The sequence below is a fragment of the Hyaena hyaena genome, unplaced genomic scaffold (assembly GCF_003009895.1).
Source record: "Hyaena hyaena isolate Hyena2069 unplaced genomic scaffold, ASM300989v1 scaffold_298, whole genome shotgun sequence".
NCBI classification, from domain to species: domain Eukaryota; kingdom Metazoa; phylum Chordata; class Mammalia; order Carnivora; family Hyaenidae; genus Hyaena; species Hyaena hyaena.
This window is the reverse complement of record NW_024080927.1, coordinates 1,721,892-1,736,998: the sequence shown is the minus strand read 5'-3', so window position 1 is coordinate 1,736,998 and position 15,107 is coordinate 1,721,892. Positions and strand designations below refer to the sequence as shown.

The 15,107-nt window shown below is 37.0% G+C and overlaps 1 protein-coding gene across 3 annotated transcripts in view; it reads left to right on the top strand.

Annotated features, from left to right (window-relative positions):
- The window catches only part of RAD51C (RAD51 paralog C), a 29,311-nt gene extending 25,277 nt beyond the window's left edge, over positions 1 to 4,034 (top strand). For 2 of the 3 annotated variants that reach the window (XM_039247307.1, XM_039247305.1), the window contains 2 exons: positions 983 to 1,043; positions 2,481 to 4,034. In XM_039247307.1, the coding sequence (XP_039103238.1) occupies positions 983 to 1,043; positions 2,481 to 2,544 (125 nt within the window). In that variant the 3' untranslated portion in view covers positions 2,545 to 4,034. The remainder of the gene's footprint in view (positions 1 to 982; positions 1,044 to 2,480) is intronic. The other variant, XM_039247306.1, reaches the window with a different exon arrangement.
- Positions 4,035 to 15,107: the final 11,073 nt, after the last annotated feature.

Here is a 15,107-nt window from a genome sequence, read left to right as displayed (position 1 = left end):
GCTTAGAATTTTATTTCTAACTACTTTCAGCTTATGTTTTATATTACTTACATAGTACATAATAAAATTCTACCTAAACAGGGGTGCCTGGGTGGCTCAGTTGGTTAAGTGTGCGACTTCAGCTCATGTCATGATCTTGTGTTCTGTGGGTTGGAGCCCTGCATGGGGCTCTGTGCTGAAGCTCAGAGCCTGGAGGCTGCTTCCAGGTGCTTCAGATTCTGTGTCTCCCTCTCTCTGCCCTTCCCCTGCTCACACTCTGTCTCTCAAAAATAAATAAGCACTAAAAAAATTTTTTTTAATTCTGCCTAAACAAACCTTGTTCTTGTCATGACAGTGGTTCTTCTGGATGTAATCATTTTGAGAGACTGTGTCTTCCTTGCTTATTTGCATTAGTATATGTGTTCCTCATTTATATCCCAAGGAATTGTCTTGTTACTTCCATCATAATACAAAAAATACACGATTACTGTAGAAAGTTGGAAAAATAGAAACAACCCCCCCTCCCTTATCCTGTAATAACAACTTAACTTTTTGACTGTGGTCTTCTACTAATTTTCCTATATATGTGTATTTACATACTTATTCATAAATGTGGGATGTTACAGCATAACTTTTACTTAATATATTATTAATATTTTCCTAGCTTTTAAATATTTTCTTCCATATTATTTTCTTAAGCATCAATAGTATTTTTTTATGTAGAAAATTATTTGAATTAGCCATTGAACTTTTAGGTTGCTTAAAATTCTACTTAGGTAAAGAAGACTATTGTTATTATATATAATAATTATATGCATACACATAGCTATTGATTAAAAGGAGTATTTTTGATATTTCTTTGCTTTTTGCTTTTATGTGTCCTTAGAGAACAAAACAATAGAATTGTAGGGAAAAACTATAAATTTAAATTATTAAATCAGTCATCTAAACTAATTAATTAAGATCATGTATTTGTGTATATTTATTCTTTTTCTCTAAGCAGGTTGGCAACATTGTGCAAATCACCAACCCAGAAGGAATCTACAGTACTATTTCAAATCACAGTCAGTATTATTTGATTAGAGTGGGATTTTGGTGTTGGTGGGCAGTAATTACCTGAAGAAAGCATTTACAAATTGCCTCTGTTAACTCCTGTAGGCAGCAAGCATATTTGAGGACAGCTTTCGATGCTTAGAACATTATCCCCAAAATAGTAGTATATATACAGAATATTCTAGTCACAATTGGACTGAAATTTATTCTTAAGAACAGAGGAAATACTTATTTGTAGGCTAGTGTGTTCCATGCCATATGTAATGTCAGGATATTAAAAATTTTTTAAGTGAAAGTTGTTAAAGATTTTCCAAGAAAAAATACTAACACTACTCATTTTAGTCTGTAGATATTATAGATCTATCATAGCCACCAAATATATCTTGCTTTAAAATGTTAATTTTTCTATAATTTAAAATCATAGAACACACTTTTTTGGCTGAAATGTGCATATTTATCAGTAATGTTGAGCCAAATATATTCTTGGCATCTCATTTTTAGGGACAGAAACAGAACTAGAGAATCTGAAACTGAATTATTGATTTAGTTTTTGTACTATCTAGGTGCATTTAAAGTAGCCTAACTGGAAGGGCCCCTGGGTGGCTCAGTTGGTTAAGCATCCAGCTTCAGCGCAGGTCATGATCTTGTGGTTCGTGGGTTTGAGCCCTGCCTCAGGCTCTGTGCTGACAGCTCAGAGCCTGGAACCTGCTTCGGATTGTGTTTCTGCCTCTCCCCTGCTCATTTTCTCTCTCTCTGTCTCTCTTCCTCCCTTGCTCTCTCTCTTTCAAAAACAAAGAAAACACTAAAAAATTAAAAAAATAAAGTATCCTAACTGCAAAACTTTAATTGTGAAAATAATTTGTAAAGCACCTAAGTAATGAACACATATTACTTCCTTTTACCTCTTCCAATAGGGCCACCATAAAGTGTGTTAGGATTGTCTTTTAGGGGCGCCTGGGTGGCTCAGTCAGTTGTGTCCAACTTCTGCTCAGGTCATGATCTTGTGGTTAGTGAGTTCAAGCCCCGCGTCAGCTTCTGTGCTGACAGCTCAGAGCCTGGAGCCTGCTTTGGATTCTGTGACTCCCTCTCTCTCTGCCCCTCCCCTGCTTGTGCTCTGTCTCTCTCTCTCTTTAAAAAATAAACAAAAATAAATAAAAGGATTGTCTTTTAGAGTTTATTTTTATAATGCACTGTTATTTCTATGTATGTGTATATATGTATGTATGTATAAATAAATACACACCTACATATATAAAACACTCTAGATATAAAATACTGTAGTACAGCTCTGGTTAGGCACCTACCCGTGAGGTTTAACTTCTTCATTCACAGTGGTTTGTAACTTCTGTCTCAGTAAAGTAGCTCTCTTATCAATTAAAAATATTTGGAAGACCAGTTGTTATTTTAGATGTTCTTAAAGCTTACTTGTATATTTTTTCATCTTCCAGCCTCAGGGATTTAGAGATGCTATTGTTGCTCCTGCATGTTCTTTGCAATCAGAAGGTTCATTGAATTCCCGGAAAAGGTCACGAGAATCAGAGGAAGAACAGGAATACAAAGACCAATCTTAAAGTATACATATGTATTGATGCTGTGATGTGTAATGTATACAAAGTAGTAGACTCATTACTTTAAAACATAAACACACCCTATGGGATGTATGAATCAAGAGCACAGAAAGTGAATGTGAAAAACATTTAATGAGTATGATTCTTTGAATTTTTCAAAGGCAGTAATACAATTATATTTTGCCCCATTTTCATTTTTTGTAACATTCAGCAGAGACGATACAGGTATTGTATTTGCAGATGTGGAAAGCTGATCTCATGTGGCCAGTCTGAATTTACTATTCAGACTGTTTTTTTCCTCTTTTGCTAATTGTTTAGAAAACCCTAATAAGAAAAATTTTTTTCACATTCCTATTTGTTCTCTTCTTTAAATGTAGTTTTCATAATTCTTAAAAATGACTTGTTTTTATTATTATAATGAAAATCCAGCACCATGAGTCAGCATATTATTGTATTCAGTTTTAATAGTAGGATATAAACTTTAGATGACCAATGTGTTCTAAGCCATTTGTGTATTTTTTAAATGTTATTTTATAATGTTAAGGGGAGGACTTTGGAGCTGTTATCCTATCTAGAAATTGTCTAGAACATACATCTTCCACAGTAGTCAAGTTGATAAACTCAGTTATTTCTACATTTTTGAAGCATGGTGTGATCTATTCTAGAATTCTAGATGTATTGACATTTTCCTTTGAATAATCTTAACACTGTTTGAATAACTTAAAAATTTGGATTCTTGAGTGGTTTTAAAATCATCTAAAAATGTTTTGGCACCTGATTCTTCTTAGTACTGCTCAATTCATTCACAGAATTAACCAATGGAAGAAAATTATTTAAATAATTGGTTATTATATACTGTGACAACCATGTTCTCCACGTTTTAGTGGCAATTGGTATTTCCTCTCCCAGAATGAACACTAAAGTTATAAACTTTTAAATAGTATAGTTATTCTGTAATTGATTATTGATAGAATAACCATGGTTTGCCAGGACTTTTTTGAGAATGAAATTAGACACTGCTAACAATTACAACAGGACACTGGACATAAAACAGGACCATTCCAGGCAAATCAGGCATATGGTCATCCTAATTATAGAAGACTAATTTCAAATGACTATTTGAGTGTAGGATGACTGATTATAATTATTTTTGAGGTCTTTAAGGCATATATTTTTATTATCAATGCAGTCATTATAAAAAATTACCCATCATTTTATATTCTCTATGCTCTAATCATAAAATCAAGACAGTGAGGGGGTTATTAGTGATAAATATCAGTGTTACTAGGGATCAGAACTCTAGGAATCTCATTTTATAAAGCATCATAACACTAAAGAACTATAGGACCCAGGATATAGACAAAGCCAAGTGTATTTCTTTTGGTTGTAACTTTTGTGTGTGTGTGTGCAACTCTTTTTAAATAAACTTTGTGTAAATCAGCTTTCAAAGTTGTTGCTTTTGCTAAAAAGATTATTGTTCTTTTAGTTAAAAGTATAATATACTTGGGGCGCCTGGGTGGCTTAGTCGGTTAAGCATCCGACTTTCGCTTAGGTCATGATCTCGCGGTTCGTGGGTTCGAGCCCCGCGTCGGGCTCTGTGCTGACTGCCAGCTCAGAGCCTGGAGCCTGTTTCAGTCTGTGACTCCCTCTCTCTCTGACCTTCCCCTGCTCACGCTCTCTCGCGCTCTCTCTCTCTCCTAGAAATAAATAAAACATTAAAAAAAAAAATCTTTACCTACTTTTTTTTTTTAAATGTTTATTTCTGAGAGAGAGAGACAGTGTGAGCAGGGGAGGGTCAGAGAGAGAGGGAGACACAGAATCTGAAGCAGGCTCCAGGCTCCGAGCTGGCTGTCAGCACAGAGCCCGACGCGGGGCTCGAACCCACGAACCGTGAGATCATGACCTGAGCCGAAGTCGGACGCTTAACCGACTGAGCCACCCAGGCGCCCCAAAAATCTTTACCTACTTTTTAAGGAGCCTACTGGGTACTCCTGTGTTCCACATTAATTTTTTGATAGTTTTTAATGGTTGTGCATAATTTTAAAGTTATTTTTGGAGTTTTAGTTACTACTATAGCTTTAGAGTTATAAACAATGCTTCTAACAAGCATACAAGTTCCTTTTTTAAAGAAATTGAAATTATGGGGGCGCCTGGGTGTTTCAGTCGGCTAAGTGTCTGACTCTTGGTTTCCTTTTTTTTTTTTTTTTTTTACAAATAGTTTATTGTCAAATTAGTTTCCACATAACACTCAGTGCTCATCCCCAAAGTGCCCTCCTCCATGCCCATCCATCTTGGTTTCATCTCAGGTCACGTTTGTGGTTTTGAGCCCCGGGTGGTACTCTGTACTGACAGTGCCAAGCCTGCCTGGAATTCTCTCACTGCCCCTCTGCCCCTGCTCTTTCTCTTTCTCTCAAAAATAAATGAATAAACATTTAAAAAAAGAAATTGGAATTATTTTTTGTATTAATTTTTCATTGCTGCTATAAAAAAATTACCACAGATTAAGTCCTTAAAAGAACACAGGTTTATTAATTTACAGTTCTGGAGTCTGAAATCAGTTTCACAGGGCTAAAACCAAGGTGTCAGCAGGCCTGCATTCCTTCTGTAGGATCTAGGAAAATTATTTTTTTTGCCTTTTCTAGCTTCTAGAGACTGCCTGCATTCCTTGCCTCATAGCCCATTTTCAAAGACAGCAGGGTAGCATCTTCCAGTCTCTCTGTTTCCAGTCTGTCTCAATTGCCTTTTTCCAACTTTGTGTTCTGTCTTCCTTTTATAAGGACACTTGTGATTACATTTAGGCCCCAGTCAGATAATCCAGGATAATTTCCCTATCTCAAGGCCCTTAATCACATCTGCAAAGGCTCTTTTGGCATGTAAATTAGCATTCACAAATTTTAGGGTTAGGTAGTAAATGTTTTGGTGGAGCCATTATTCAGCCTCTCACTTCATTTGGTAACATGATTCAAGAAATAATGGTCTTTAGGTGATAAATATACTATGGTTTGAAAAGCATGGAGACAGACTTATTGCCATTTTTTAACTGTTTTCATAGTTATTTCCATGGAAATGAAGGAGCTATATCTGTATATAAAAGGATACAAAAATATAGTTCCTTAGCTTTTTGAAAGCTTTTTTTTTTTAGGACTATTAGTCTTTCTTAATTATAAAATATATATAAGTATGAAATGTTCCCCCAGTCTTTTCTGTTTTTAACTCATGATGTGATAGACTATCATTCCACAATATATATATTTGCCACCTAATGCTACTAAGTTGGTTAAAAGTCTCACCATCCATCTTTCATTTTGTGATTTTTTTTTTAATTTATTTTGAGAGAGAGGGAGAGAGAGAGGTGAACAGGGAAGAGGCAGAGAGAGAGACTCCCAAGCAGACTCCGCACTCACTGTGCAAGAGATCATGACCTGAGCTGAAATCCAGAGTCACAATGGACTGAGCCACCCAGGAGACCCCCCCCCCCCCCCCCCCCCCCCCCCCCCCCCCCCCCCCCCCCCCCCCCCCCCCCCCCCCCCCCCCCCCCCCCCCCGCCAGCTTTTACTGCATTTAAATGCCATTGCTCTGGTCACTCTTTCTGGTAATTCATGTATACACATTGATATATTAGCACACACACACACAAAACATTTATTTCCACAATATTTGTTAAGTCAGTTCTTCCACAGTATTTGTTAAATCATTTCCATGTTTTGCAGTGCCCTGGCCACAGTTAGCACAGCACAGGCCCTTAATAGTCTACTTTAAAACTTACTCACTCTATGGGGCGCCTGGGTGGCTTAGTCGGTTAAGCGTCCGACTTTCACTTAGGTCATGATCTTGCGGTTCGTGGGTTCGAGCCCCGCGTCGGGCTCTGTGCTGACTGCCAGCTCAGAGCCTGGAGCCTGTTTCAGTCTGTGACTCCCTCTCTCTCTGACCCTCCCCTGCTCACACTGTCTCTCTCTCTCTCTTAGAAATAAATAAAACATAAAAAAAAAAAATGAAAAAATAAAACTTACTCACTCTGGGGAAAGTAAACAAATACTAGCAATTCAGAATTTGCTCTTCTTTGAGAAACCTTTTCCATGTCAATGGACTTGGAAAATATATTTGATTTCAGAAAAGTTATTAAAGGTATAAAATATAATAAGGTACAGAATTAAAAGCTCAGACAACCTAAGTCATGATTTTTGTTTTGTTTTCAGGATAGAAGCTCAACATTTCAATGCAATGATTATAGACTTATTGCTAGAGGAAACCATGGAGATAATCCCACTAGTATCTTTAATGCATAAATTTGCAATATTTCAAACACACAGTAGGTTTTTTCTAAAGTAATCCTTCCTGATTTTATAACAATTTAACCTTTTTAAAAGTATTTTTCCCCCAGAGTATTATGACTTTTAGCTTGAATTTGTATGATTTTATGATTTCAAAATACCTTTATGTCATTTAATTTGATCATCACAGCAACTCTAAGGTAGATAGGATAGGCTGGCCTGTTTCCATTCCTTTTCCTTTCCATCCATCCATCCATCTATCCATCCATCCATCCATCCATCCATCCAAAGCCTTAACACATACACTCATTTAACAACTACTTGTTGAATGAATAAGTATTTCAAATAAGGTTTAGAATAAATTCTGTTTTTCTGGGGTGCCTGGGTAGCTCAGTTAGTTAAGCATCTTGACTTCAGCTCATGTCATGATCTCACAGCTTATGGGTTCAAGCCCCGTGTCAGGCTCTGTGCTGACAGCTTAGAGCCTGGAACCTGCTTCAGATTCTGGGTCTCCCTCTTTCTCTGCCCCTCCCCCTGCTTGCACTGTTTCTCTCTCTCAAAATAATAATAAATTTTTTTAAATTCTGTTTTTCCAATGGTGAGATAAAAATACCCCTTGTCATGCATAGTGTGGTATTTCTGAGCATTGTTTATTATAATAAGTTATATGTAATTTAATAGTGATGTTGAAAAATTTTTTTTACTTTTTATTTTTTTATTATTTTTTAAGTAAGTACTACACCCCATATGAGGCTTGAACTCACAATCATGAGATTAAGAATCATGTGCTCTGTGGAATGAGCCAGCCAAGCACCCCCAATTTTTTTTTACTTTTTATTTATTTATTTATTTATTTATTTATTTATTTATTTAAATATTTTTATTTATTTCTAGGAGAGAGAGAGAGAGAGAGAGAGACAGCATGAGCAGGGGAGGGTCAGAGAGAGAGGGAGACACAGACTCTGAAACAGGCTCCAGACTCTGAGCTGGCACTCAGCACAGACCCCGACGCGGGGCTCGAACCCACGAACCGCGAGATCACGACCTAAGCGAAAGTCGGCCGCTTAACCGACTAAACCACCCACGCGCCCCTTTTTTTTACTTTTTAAAATTGTGATAAAATAGATATAATATTTACTATTTTAGCCATTTTTAAGTGTACAATTCAGTGACATTAACTGCATGCACAGTGTTGTATAGTCCTCACTGTTTCTAAAACTTTTCATCACCCAAACAGTAACTCTGTACCCTTGAAGCAACAATTTTCCATTCTACACACAGCCTCCCCCCAAGCTCCTGGTAATTTCTAATCTACTCCATTTCTAATTTGCCTATTGTATGCATTTTATTTTTATTTTTTATTTATTTATGTATTTTTATTTGAGAGGGAGGTGGGGAGAGGGACAGACAGAGAGACAAAGTATTAATTAGGCTCCACGCTCGGCATGAATCCTGACTCAGGGCTTGATCCCATGACCCTGGGATCACAACCTGAGCTGAAACCAAGAGTTGGTGGCTCAACTGACTGAGCCATCCAGGCATCCTTATATTTATTTTATATAAGTGGAATCTTGCAACCTTTTTCCTTTTGTGCCTGGTTTATTTCACTTGGCATAATGTTTTCAAGTTCATCCATGTTGTAGCATGTGTAAGAACGTCAGTCATTTTTATGGCTGAACAATATTCCATTGTATGTATATACCACATTTTGTTTATTCATTCATCTCTTGATGGACATTTGGGTTATTTCTAATAGTGACTGAATGGTTTATAAATTTATGTGAGTAACACTTTTTGTTATATTGACTTAAAGTTTATCAAGTTTGGGACAGCTGATTTGTCTTTGGAATATTTTCAAACTGTTCCTACTAGCTTAAATTTTAACCCTAATAAATTTAACTTTCATTTCTTAGATCGGCTATTTTTATTTTCTAATTACTGTTTTGTTGTTATTAATAAGCTTCCTACTAAAATGTTTACATCTAGTTACCAGTAATAAGGTTATAGTGTGTAGAGAGAACAGTATTCTAATTTCATCTGAGACATTAATAAGCCATATCAATTTTGGCACCTTTATTCTCTTATGCCTGTCTCTTATTTATAAAACAAGACAGGACTAAAAATGATTACAGGACTAAAAATGATTAGTCCTGTAAAAAATCATTTACAGGACTAAATGACTGTAAATTCATTTTTAAAAATTTTGTGGTTTCTGCTTTTGTAAGGGCATTATTAAATATTCACTTTAAGGGGCGCCTGGGTGGCTTAGTCGGTTAAGCGTCCGACTTTCGCTTGGGTCATGATCTCGCGGTTCGTGGGTTCGAGCCCAGCATCGGGCTCTGTGCTGACTGCCAGCTCAGAGCCTGGAGCCTGTTTCAGCCTGTGACTCCCTCTCTCTCTGACCACACTATCTCTCTCTCTTTCTCTCCTAGAAATAAATAAAAAATATATATATATAAATATTCACTTTAAATGAGCAATACTAAAAAATATGGAAAAGACTGACATTTACACATTTTTTAATTTTCAAAATCAATATAAGATTTTTATTCCAATACATTGCATTTCAGTTTTGAGACATAATGTTGAAATGTTCTATTGCTTTAAAAAAAAACATTGAGTTGCAGAAGAGAGGTTGGCTGTTCATAATATGTATTTTTAGTTAACGTCAGTGCCTAAATTTACTGTTACTGTTAAAAATTTACAGAACATTTTGCTCCCTCAGAACTGATTTTGGCATAAAACATGTTGACAAGATTTCGTGTATTTTTGACCATGGTGTAATCCTTTGTTTTCAGATTTACTTCACCATTGACATTGACCTTTCTGTTCTTCAACTATGCATTTGACTCTCATTATCCATTTGACTCTATGTATAGAAGATGTGAATTTTTATTTTTTTATTATTAAAAAAATTTTTTAATGCTTATTTATTTTTGAGAGAGACAGAGTGTGAGTGGGGGAGGCACAGAGAGACAGGGAGACAGAATCCGAGGCAGGCTACAGACTCTAAGCTGTTAGTGCAGAGCCCCACACGGGGCTCAAACTCACAAATCTCAAGATCATGACCTGAGCCAAAGTTGGAGGCTTAACTGACTGAGCTACCCAGGCTTCCCGTAGATGTGTGTTTTTTAAACAACATTACTCTGATAATGATTTTGTGTGTAGCCTGCTTTATGAGAACATAAAAGTTGGGTTCTCTCAGAAAGGCTTGAGGGGTGCTTGGGTGGTTCAGTCGGTTAAGCATCTAACTCTTGATTTTGCTCAGATCATGATCTTGCATTTTGTTAGTTCGAGCCCCATATTGGGCTCTGTGCTGATGATGGGGAATCTGCTTGGAATTCTCTCTCTCTACCCCTCCAGCACTCATGCTGTCTCTCTCTCAAAGAATAAATAAAAACTTAAAAAAAAAAAAAGAAGAAGGGCTCAAGAACTCCTGGAAACTTGTCCTACCAATTTTAAAATTTAAAAATTAATACAGTTACAAATAGCAAAGAGAATTTGTATTAAGAAGTCATATAAGCCAAGGCAAGGAGGAAAAACAATTGATTACGTAAACTTTTGGTAGAAGGATAAGAAGTATACCAGTTCTGGGGCGCCTGGGTGGCTTAGTCGGTTAAGCGTCCGACTTTCGCTTAGGTCATGATCTCGCGGTTCGTGGGTTCGAGCCCCGCGTCGGGCTCTGTGCTGACTGCCAGCTCAGAGCCTGGAGCCTGTTTCAGAGTCTGTGACTCCCTCTCTCTCTGACCCTCCCCTGCTCACGCTATCTCTCTCTCTCTCCTAGAAATAAATAAAAATATTAAAAATAAATAAATAAAGAAAAATTAAAAAAAAGACAATCGTTTAAAAAAAAAAAAAAAGAAGTATACCAGTTCTTTAACAGAAAAAAATGTTTTTCTGGGCTTTTAAAAAAAATTTACATCCAAATTAGATAGCATATAATGATTTCAGGAGTAGAACCCAGTGATCCATCCTGTATATATAACACCCACTACTCATCCCAACAAGTGTCTTCCTTAATGTCCCTTGCCCGTTTAGCCCACCGTCCCACCCCAAACCCCTCCAGCAACCCTCAAGTTTGTTCCCTGTATTTAAGAGTCTTGTGTTTTGTCCTCCTCCCTATTTTTATATTATTTTTGCTTCCTTTTTATTATGTTCATCTGTTTTGTATCCTAAATTCCACGTATGAATGAAGTATTAAGATACTCATCTCTGACTAATTTTACTTAGCATAATACATTCTAGTTCCATCCATGCTGTTGCAAATGGCAAGATTTCATTCTTTTTGATTGCCAAGTAATATTTCATTGTGTATGTATACTACATCTTTATCCATTCATCATTTGATAGACATTTGGGCTCTTTCCATTCTTTAGCTATTGTCAATAGTGCTGCTATAAACATTGGGGTGCATGTGCCCCTTTGAAACAGCATACCCGTATCCTTTGGATAATTACCTAGTAGTGCAATTGCTGGGTTGTAGGGTAGTTCTATTTTCAGTCTTTTTTAAAATGTTTATTTAATTTTGAGAGTGGGGAGGGCCAGAGAGGGAGAGGGAGAGAGAGAATCCCAAGCAGGCTCTGCGCTGACACTGGGATGGATAGAGTCCTGTGTCAGAATCCATGCTGAGTGTGGAGACTGCTTATGATTCTCTTTCTCTCACTCTGCCCCTCTCCCCTGTTCTTGCGTGTGCTCTCTCTCTCTCTCTCTAAAATTAAAATAAAACAAAACAAAAAAATAATAATGTTATGCAAATACTACTTCAAAAATTAATTGAAAAACAAATAGAAAAGAAAGACCACAGTCACCTGGGTGGCTCAGTTGGTTAAACTTTAACTCTTGATTTTGGCTGAGGTCATGGTCTCCTGGATTCGTGAGTTCCAGCTACATGTTGGGCTCTGTGCTGACAGAGTGCAGTCTGCTTGGGATTCTCTTTCTGCCCCTTTCTCACCTCTCCCCAACTTGCATGTTCTTTCTCTGTCTCTCCCAAAATAAATAAACTTAAAAAAAAATGGCATATCGTATTGTGATACTACATTTTTCTTGTTCTTTATTTTATAAGAGAGGTTGGACATCTTTTCATTTACTTTAAAGTTACTCCTTTTTTTTAAATTTTTTTTTTTTTACAAATAGTTTATTGTCAAGTTGGTTTCCATGTAACACCCAGTGCTTATCCTCACAAGTGACCCCCTCCATGCCCATCTCCCACCCCCCCGCCAAAGTTACTCCTTTTTTAAAGAAAAAAGTTTATTTATTTTGAGAGAGAGAGAGTGAGCAGAGCACACAGGCAGAGACAGAAGGAGAGAGAAAATCCTAAGCAGGCTGACACAGAGCCTGACATAAAGCTAGAACCCATGAACTATGAGATCATGATCTGAGCCAAAGTCAAGAATTGGACACTCTCCTGACTGAGCCACCCAGATGCCCCCTTTTTCCCCCCCTTTAAGTAAGCTCTGTGCCAATATGAGGCTTGAACTCAAGACTTAGAGATGTGTGGCACCTGGGTGGCTCAGTCGGTTAAGCATCCAAATTCGGCTCAGGTCATGATCTCACGGTTAGTGGGTTCGAGCCCCACGTCGGGCTCTGTGCTGACAGCTAGCTCAGAACCTGGAGCCTGCTTCGGATTCTGTATCTCCCTCTCTCTCTGACCCTCCCCTGCTCACGCTGCCTCTCTCTGTCAGAAATAAATAAAACATTTAAAAAATTAATGACATTTGTTTTTATTTATTTAAAATTTATTTATTTTTGAGAGAGAGAAAACACGAGCAGGGCAGGGGCAGAGAGAGAGAGGAAGAGAGAGAATCCCAAGCAGCCTTCTCCTGTCAGTACAGAACCTGATGTGGGGCTTGATCCTGCAAACCCCGAGACCATGCGAAATCAAGAATTGGATGCTTAACCAACTGAGCCACCGAGGCACCCCATCTCTTCTCTCTCTCTCCCTCTCTCCTGTAATTTCATTTTAATTCCAGTATAGTTAACATACAGTGTTATATTAGTTTCACATGTACAATATACTGATTCAATATAGTGATTCATACATCACCCAGTGCTCATCATAAGTGCACTCCTTAATCCCCATCACCTATTTCGCCCATCCCCCTACCCACTTCCCCTCTGATAACCACTAGTGTGTTCTCTATTTCACTTCTCTTAATTTCATAATCTTTCTCAAAGATCTACTCTCATAATCACTACACACCTAATCAGTTGCCAAATTATTAATTCTATAAGAGGTACACTCTAAGTGAGTTGTTTTAAGAACTTGGAATTTAGAGAAATGAGTTTGCTCTCAAAATTAAATTATGAAATCTTCAAGACCCTTACTAATAATAGTTAATGTTTATTGTATGTTGACCACATGCCAGCAACTATGCTAAGTTCTTTACATGTATTATTATAAAATAGCCTATTCAGTAACTTTGTTAAGTGTAGGTATTTTTATCCTCAGATAAGCTGCATCTATTAGGATACTTCAGTTATAAATAATGGAAACTTACTGGAAATTTAAACCAAAAAGAATTTATTGGAAAGACCTAAAAAACTTAACAGAAATGATAGGAAGCCAGAGGAAACCAGCTTGGAAATGCATGATCTAGTTAATTCCAGAGCATCAGGTAGCAAAGACCATGAGAGGGGTCTCATGGTAGGAGCCCCACTGAGATGAATGAACTATCACTCTTCTTCTATCCTTATTTCTTGCTCAAGATTCAAAGTGTGGGGAGAGAGTATTCTTGACTTTGGTCAGTGTCTGACCCCAGAATGTGATAGAATCTGGGAGAAATCACTGGAATTATCTTTAGCTATGTAAGAGGAGGCCAGGAATGCTATCCAAACTACATAAAATGGGGGAAAGTTAACTCCCTCAAAGGGACTGAGATGCTGCTAGCAAAGTGTTATAGCTGCTGGACAACCAAAAACAAGGAATGTAAATTGTAGATTACAGCTTGCTCAAGGTCATACCATTAGGAAACAGCCGACCAGAAATTCAAAATAAGTCTAACTCCGAAGCCCATGCTTTTGGGGATGATTTTATCTTCCAGGGGACATTTGGCAGTGTAGAGACACTCATCACAACTGTTGGGACAGGTGCCATTGGCATTTAACAGGTAAAGGTCAAAGTGTGCTGCTAAATATCCTAAAATATATATTACAGCCTTCCAATAAAGAATTATTTGGCCCCAAACATTAATAATGCTAAGGTTGGAAACTCTAACCTGAGAAAATATAGCATGGGGCCATATTCTTAAAATGTGTCAATCAGAAGTCTTAGTAAACAATGCGGTATGGTAGAAAAGGGAGGGTCAAAATGGAGCAAACTTCTGTGTAACTACCCAACCCCTGTTCAAAGGGTTGAGGGTCCTTCTTAGGTTGGTCTTGATACCTTATCCTTATTTTAGAAACATCTGCATCAGGCTATCTCAGTCTGATACTATTAAATATTTGAATCATAGTGAACTCTTATCTGATTCTATGCCTATCAGTTATCAACCTGTTGATAAATTGGGTCCCAGTTACTTTAGTTACAGCCAGATCAATACAAATGTCTGGTTTCAATGAAAGTGATATTCTCATTGTAAATTTGTATGTTATTGTGATTTTTATACGTCAGTTTCTTGTGAGTCTTGTTAATATTCCTCTATGTAATCAAGGTTGGAACACTCACAATTTTGAGCCTCCAAGTTCAAGTTGCTATATTTTGTCATAAATTTATGCAGATAATTGTCAGGATGGTAGTTTTAGAACACTCATTGATACTGCTCTCATCAGGAGGTAGGATGTATTTTGTCCCCTTCTCTTGTTTCTGAATGGGCCTATTACTGCTTTGAGTAATAGTGTACCACAGAAATGATGACAGTTTTTATCATGTATCTTTCAAGTTCAATATTTTTGCCAAAACTGGGAACAAATTCCTTCTTCCAGAGCAGCTTAGATTTAATCTTGATTTTTTTTGGCCTATGCCCATAGGCTTTATCCTTAAAGACTCATGAAATTATTGGTATATATTTCCAGAGATACAAAGTTCCAAAATTTTATGAGAATTTAAAAATATATTTGAAAAATAATTTTACACATGAAGGACCCAAGTTTATTTTGCATACATATTTTGATTTCCCTTTGTGCAGATAACTGCAATGTATTGTGCTGTTATTTAGGTATAGAGGTTCATTTTAATAGTCCTTAACTTGCAGGATTACTAAAAACAACATGTGCTATATGGGTGCCAGATATGTCATTT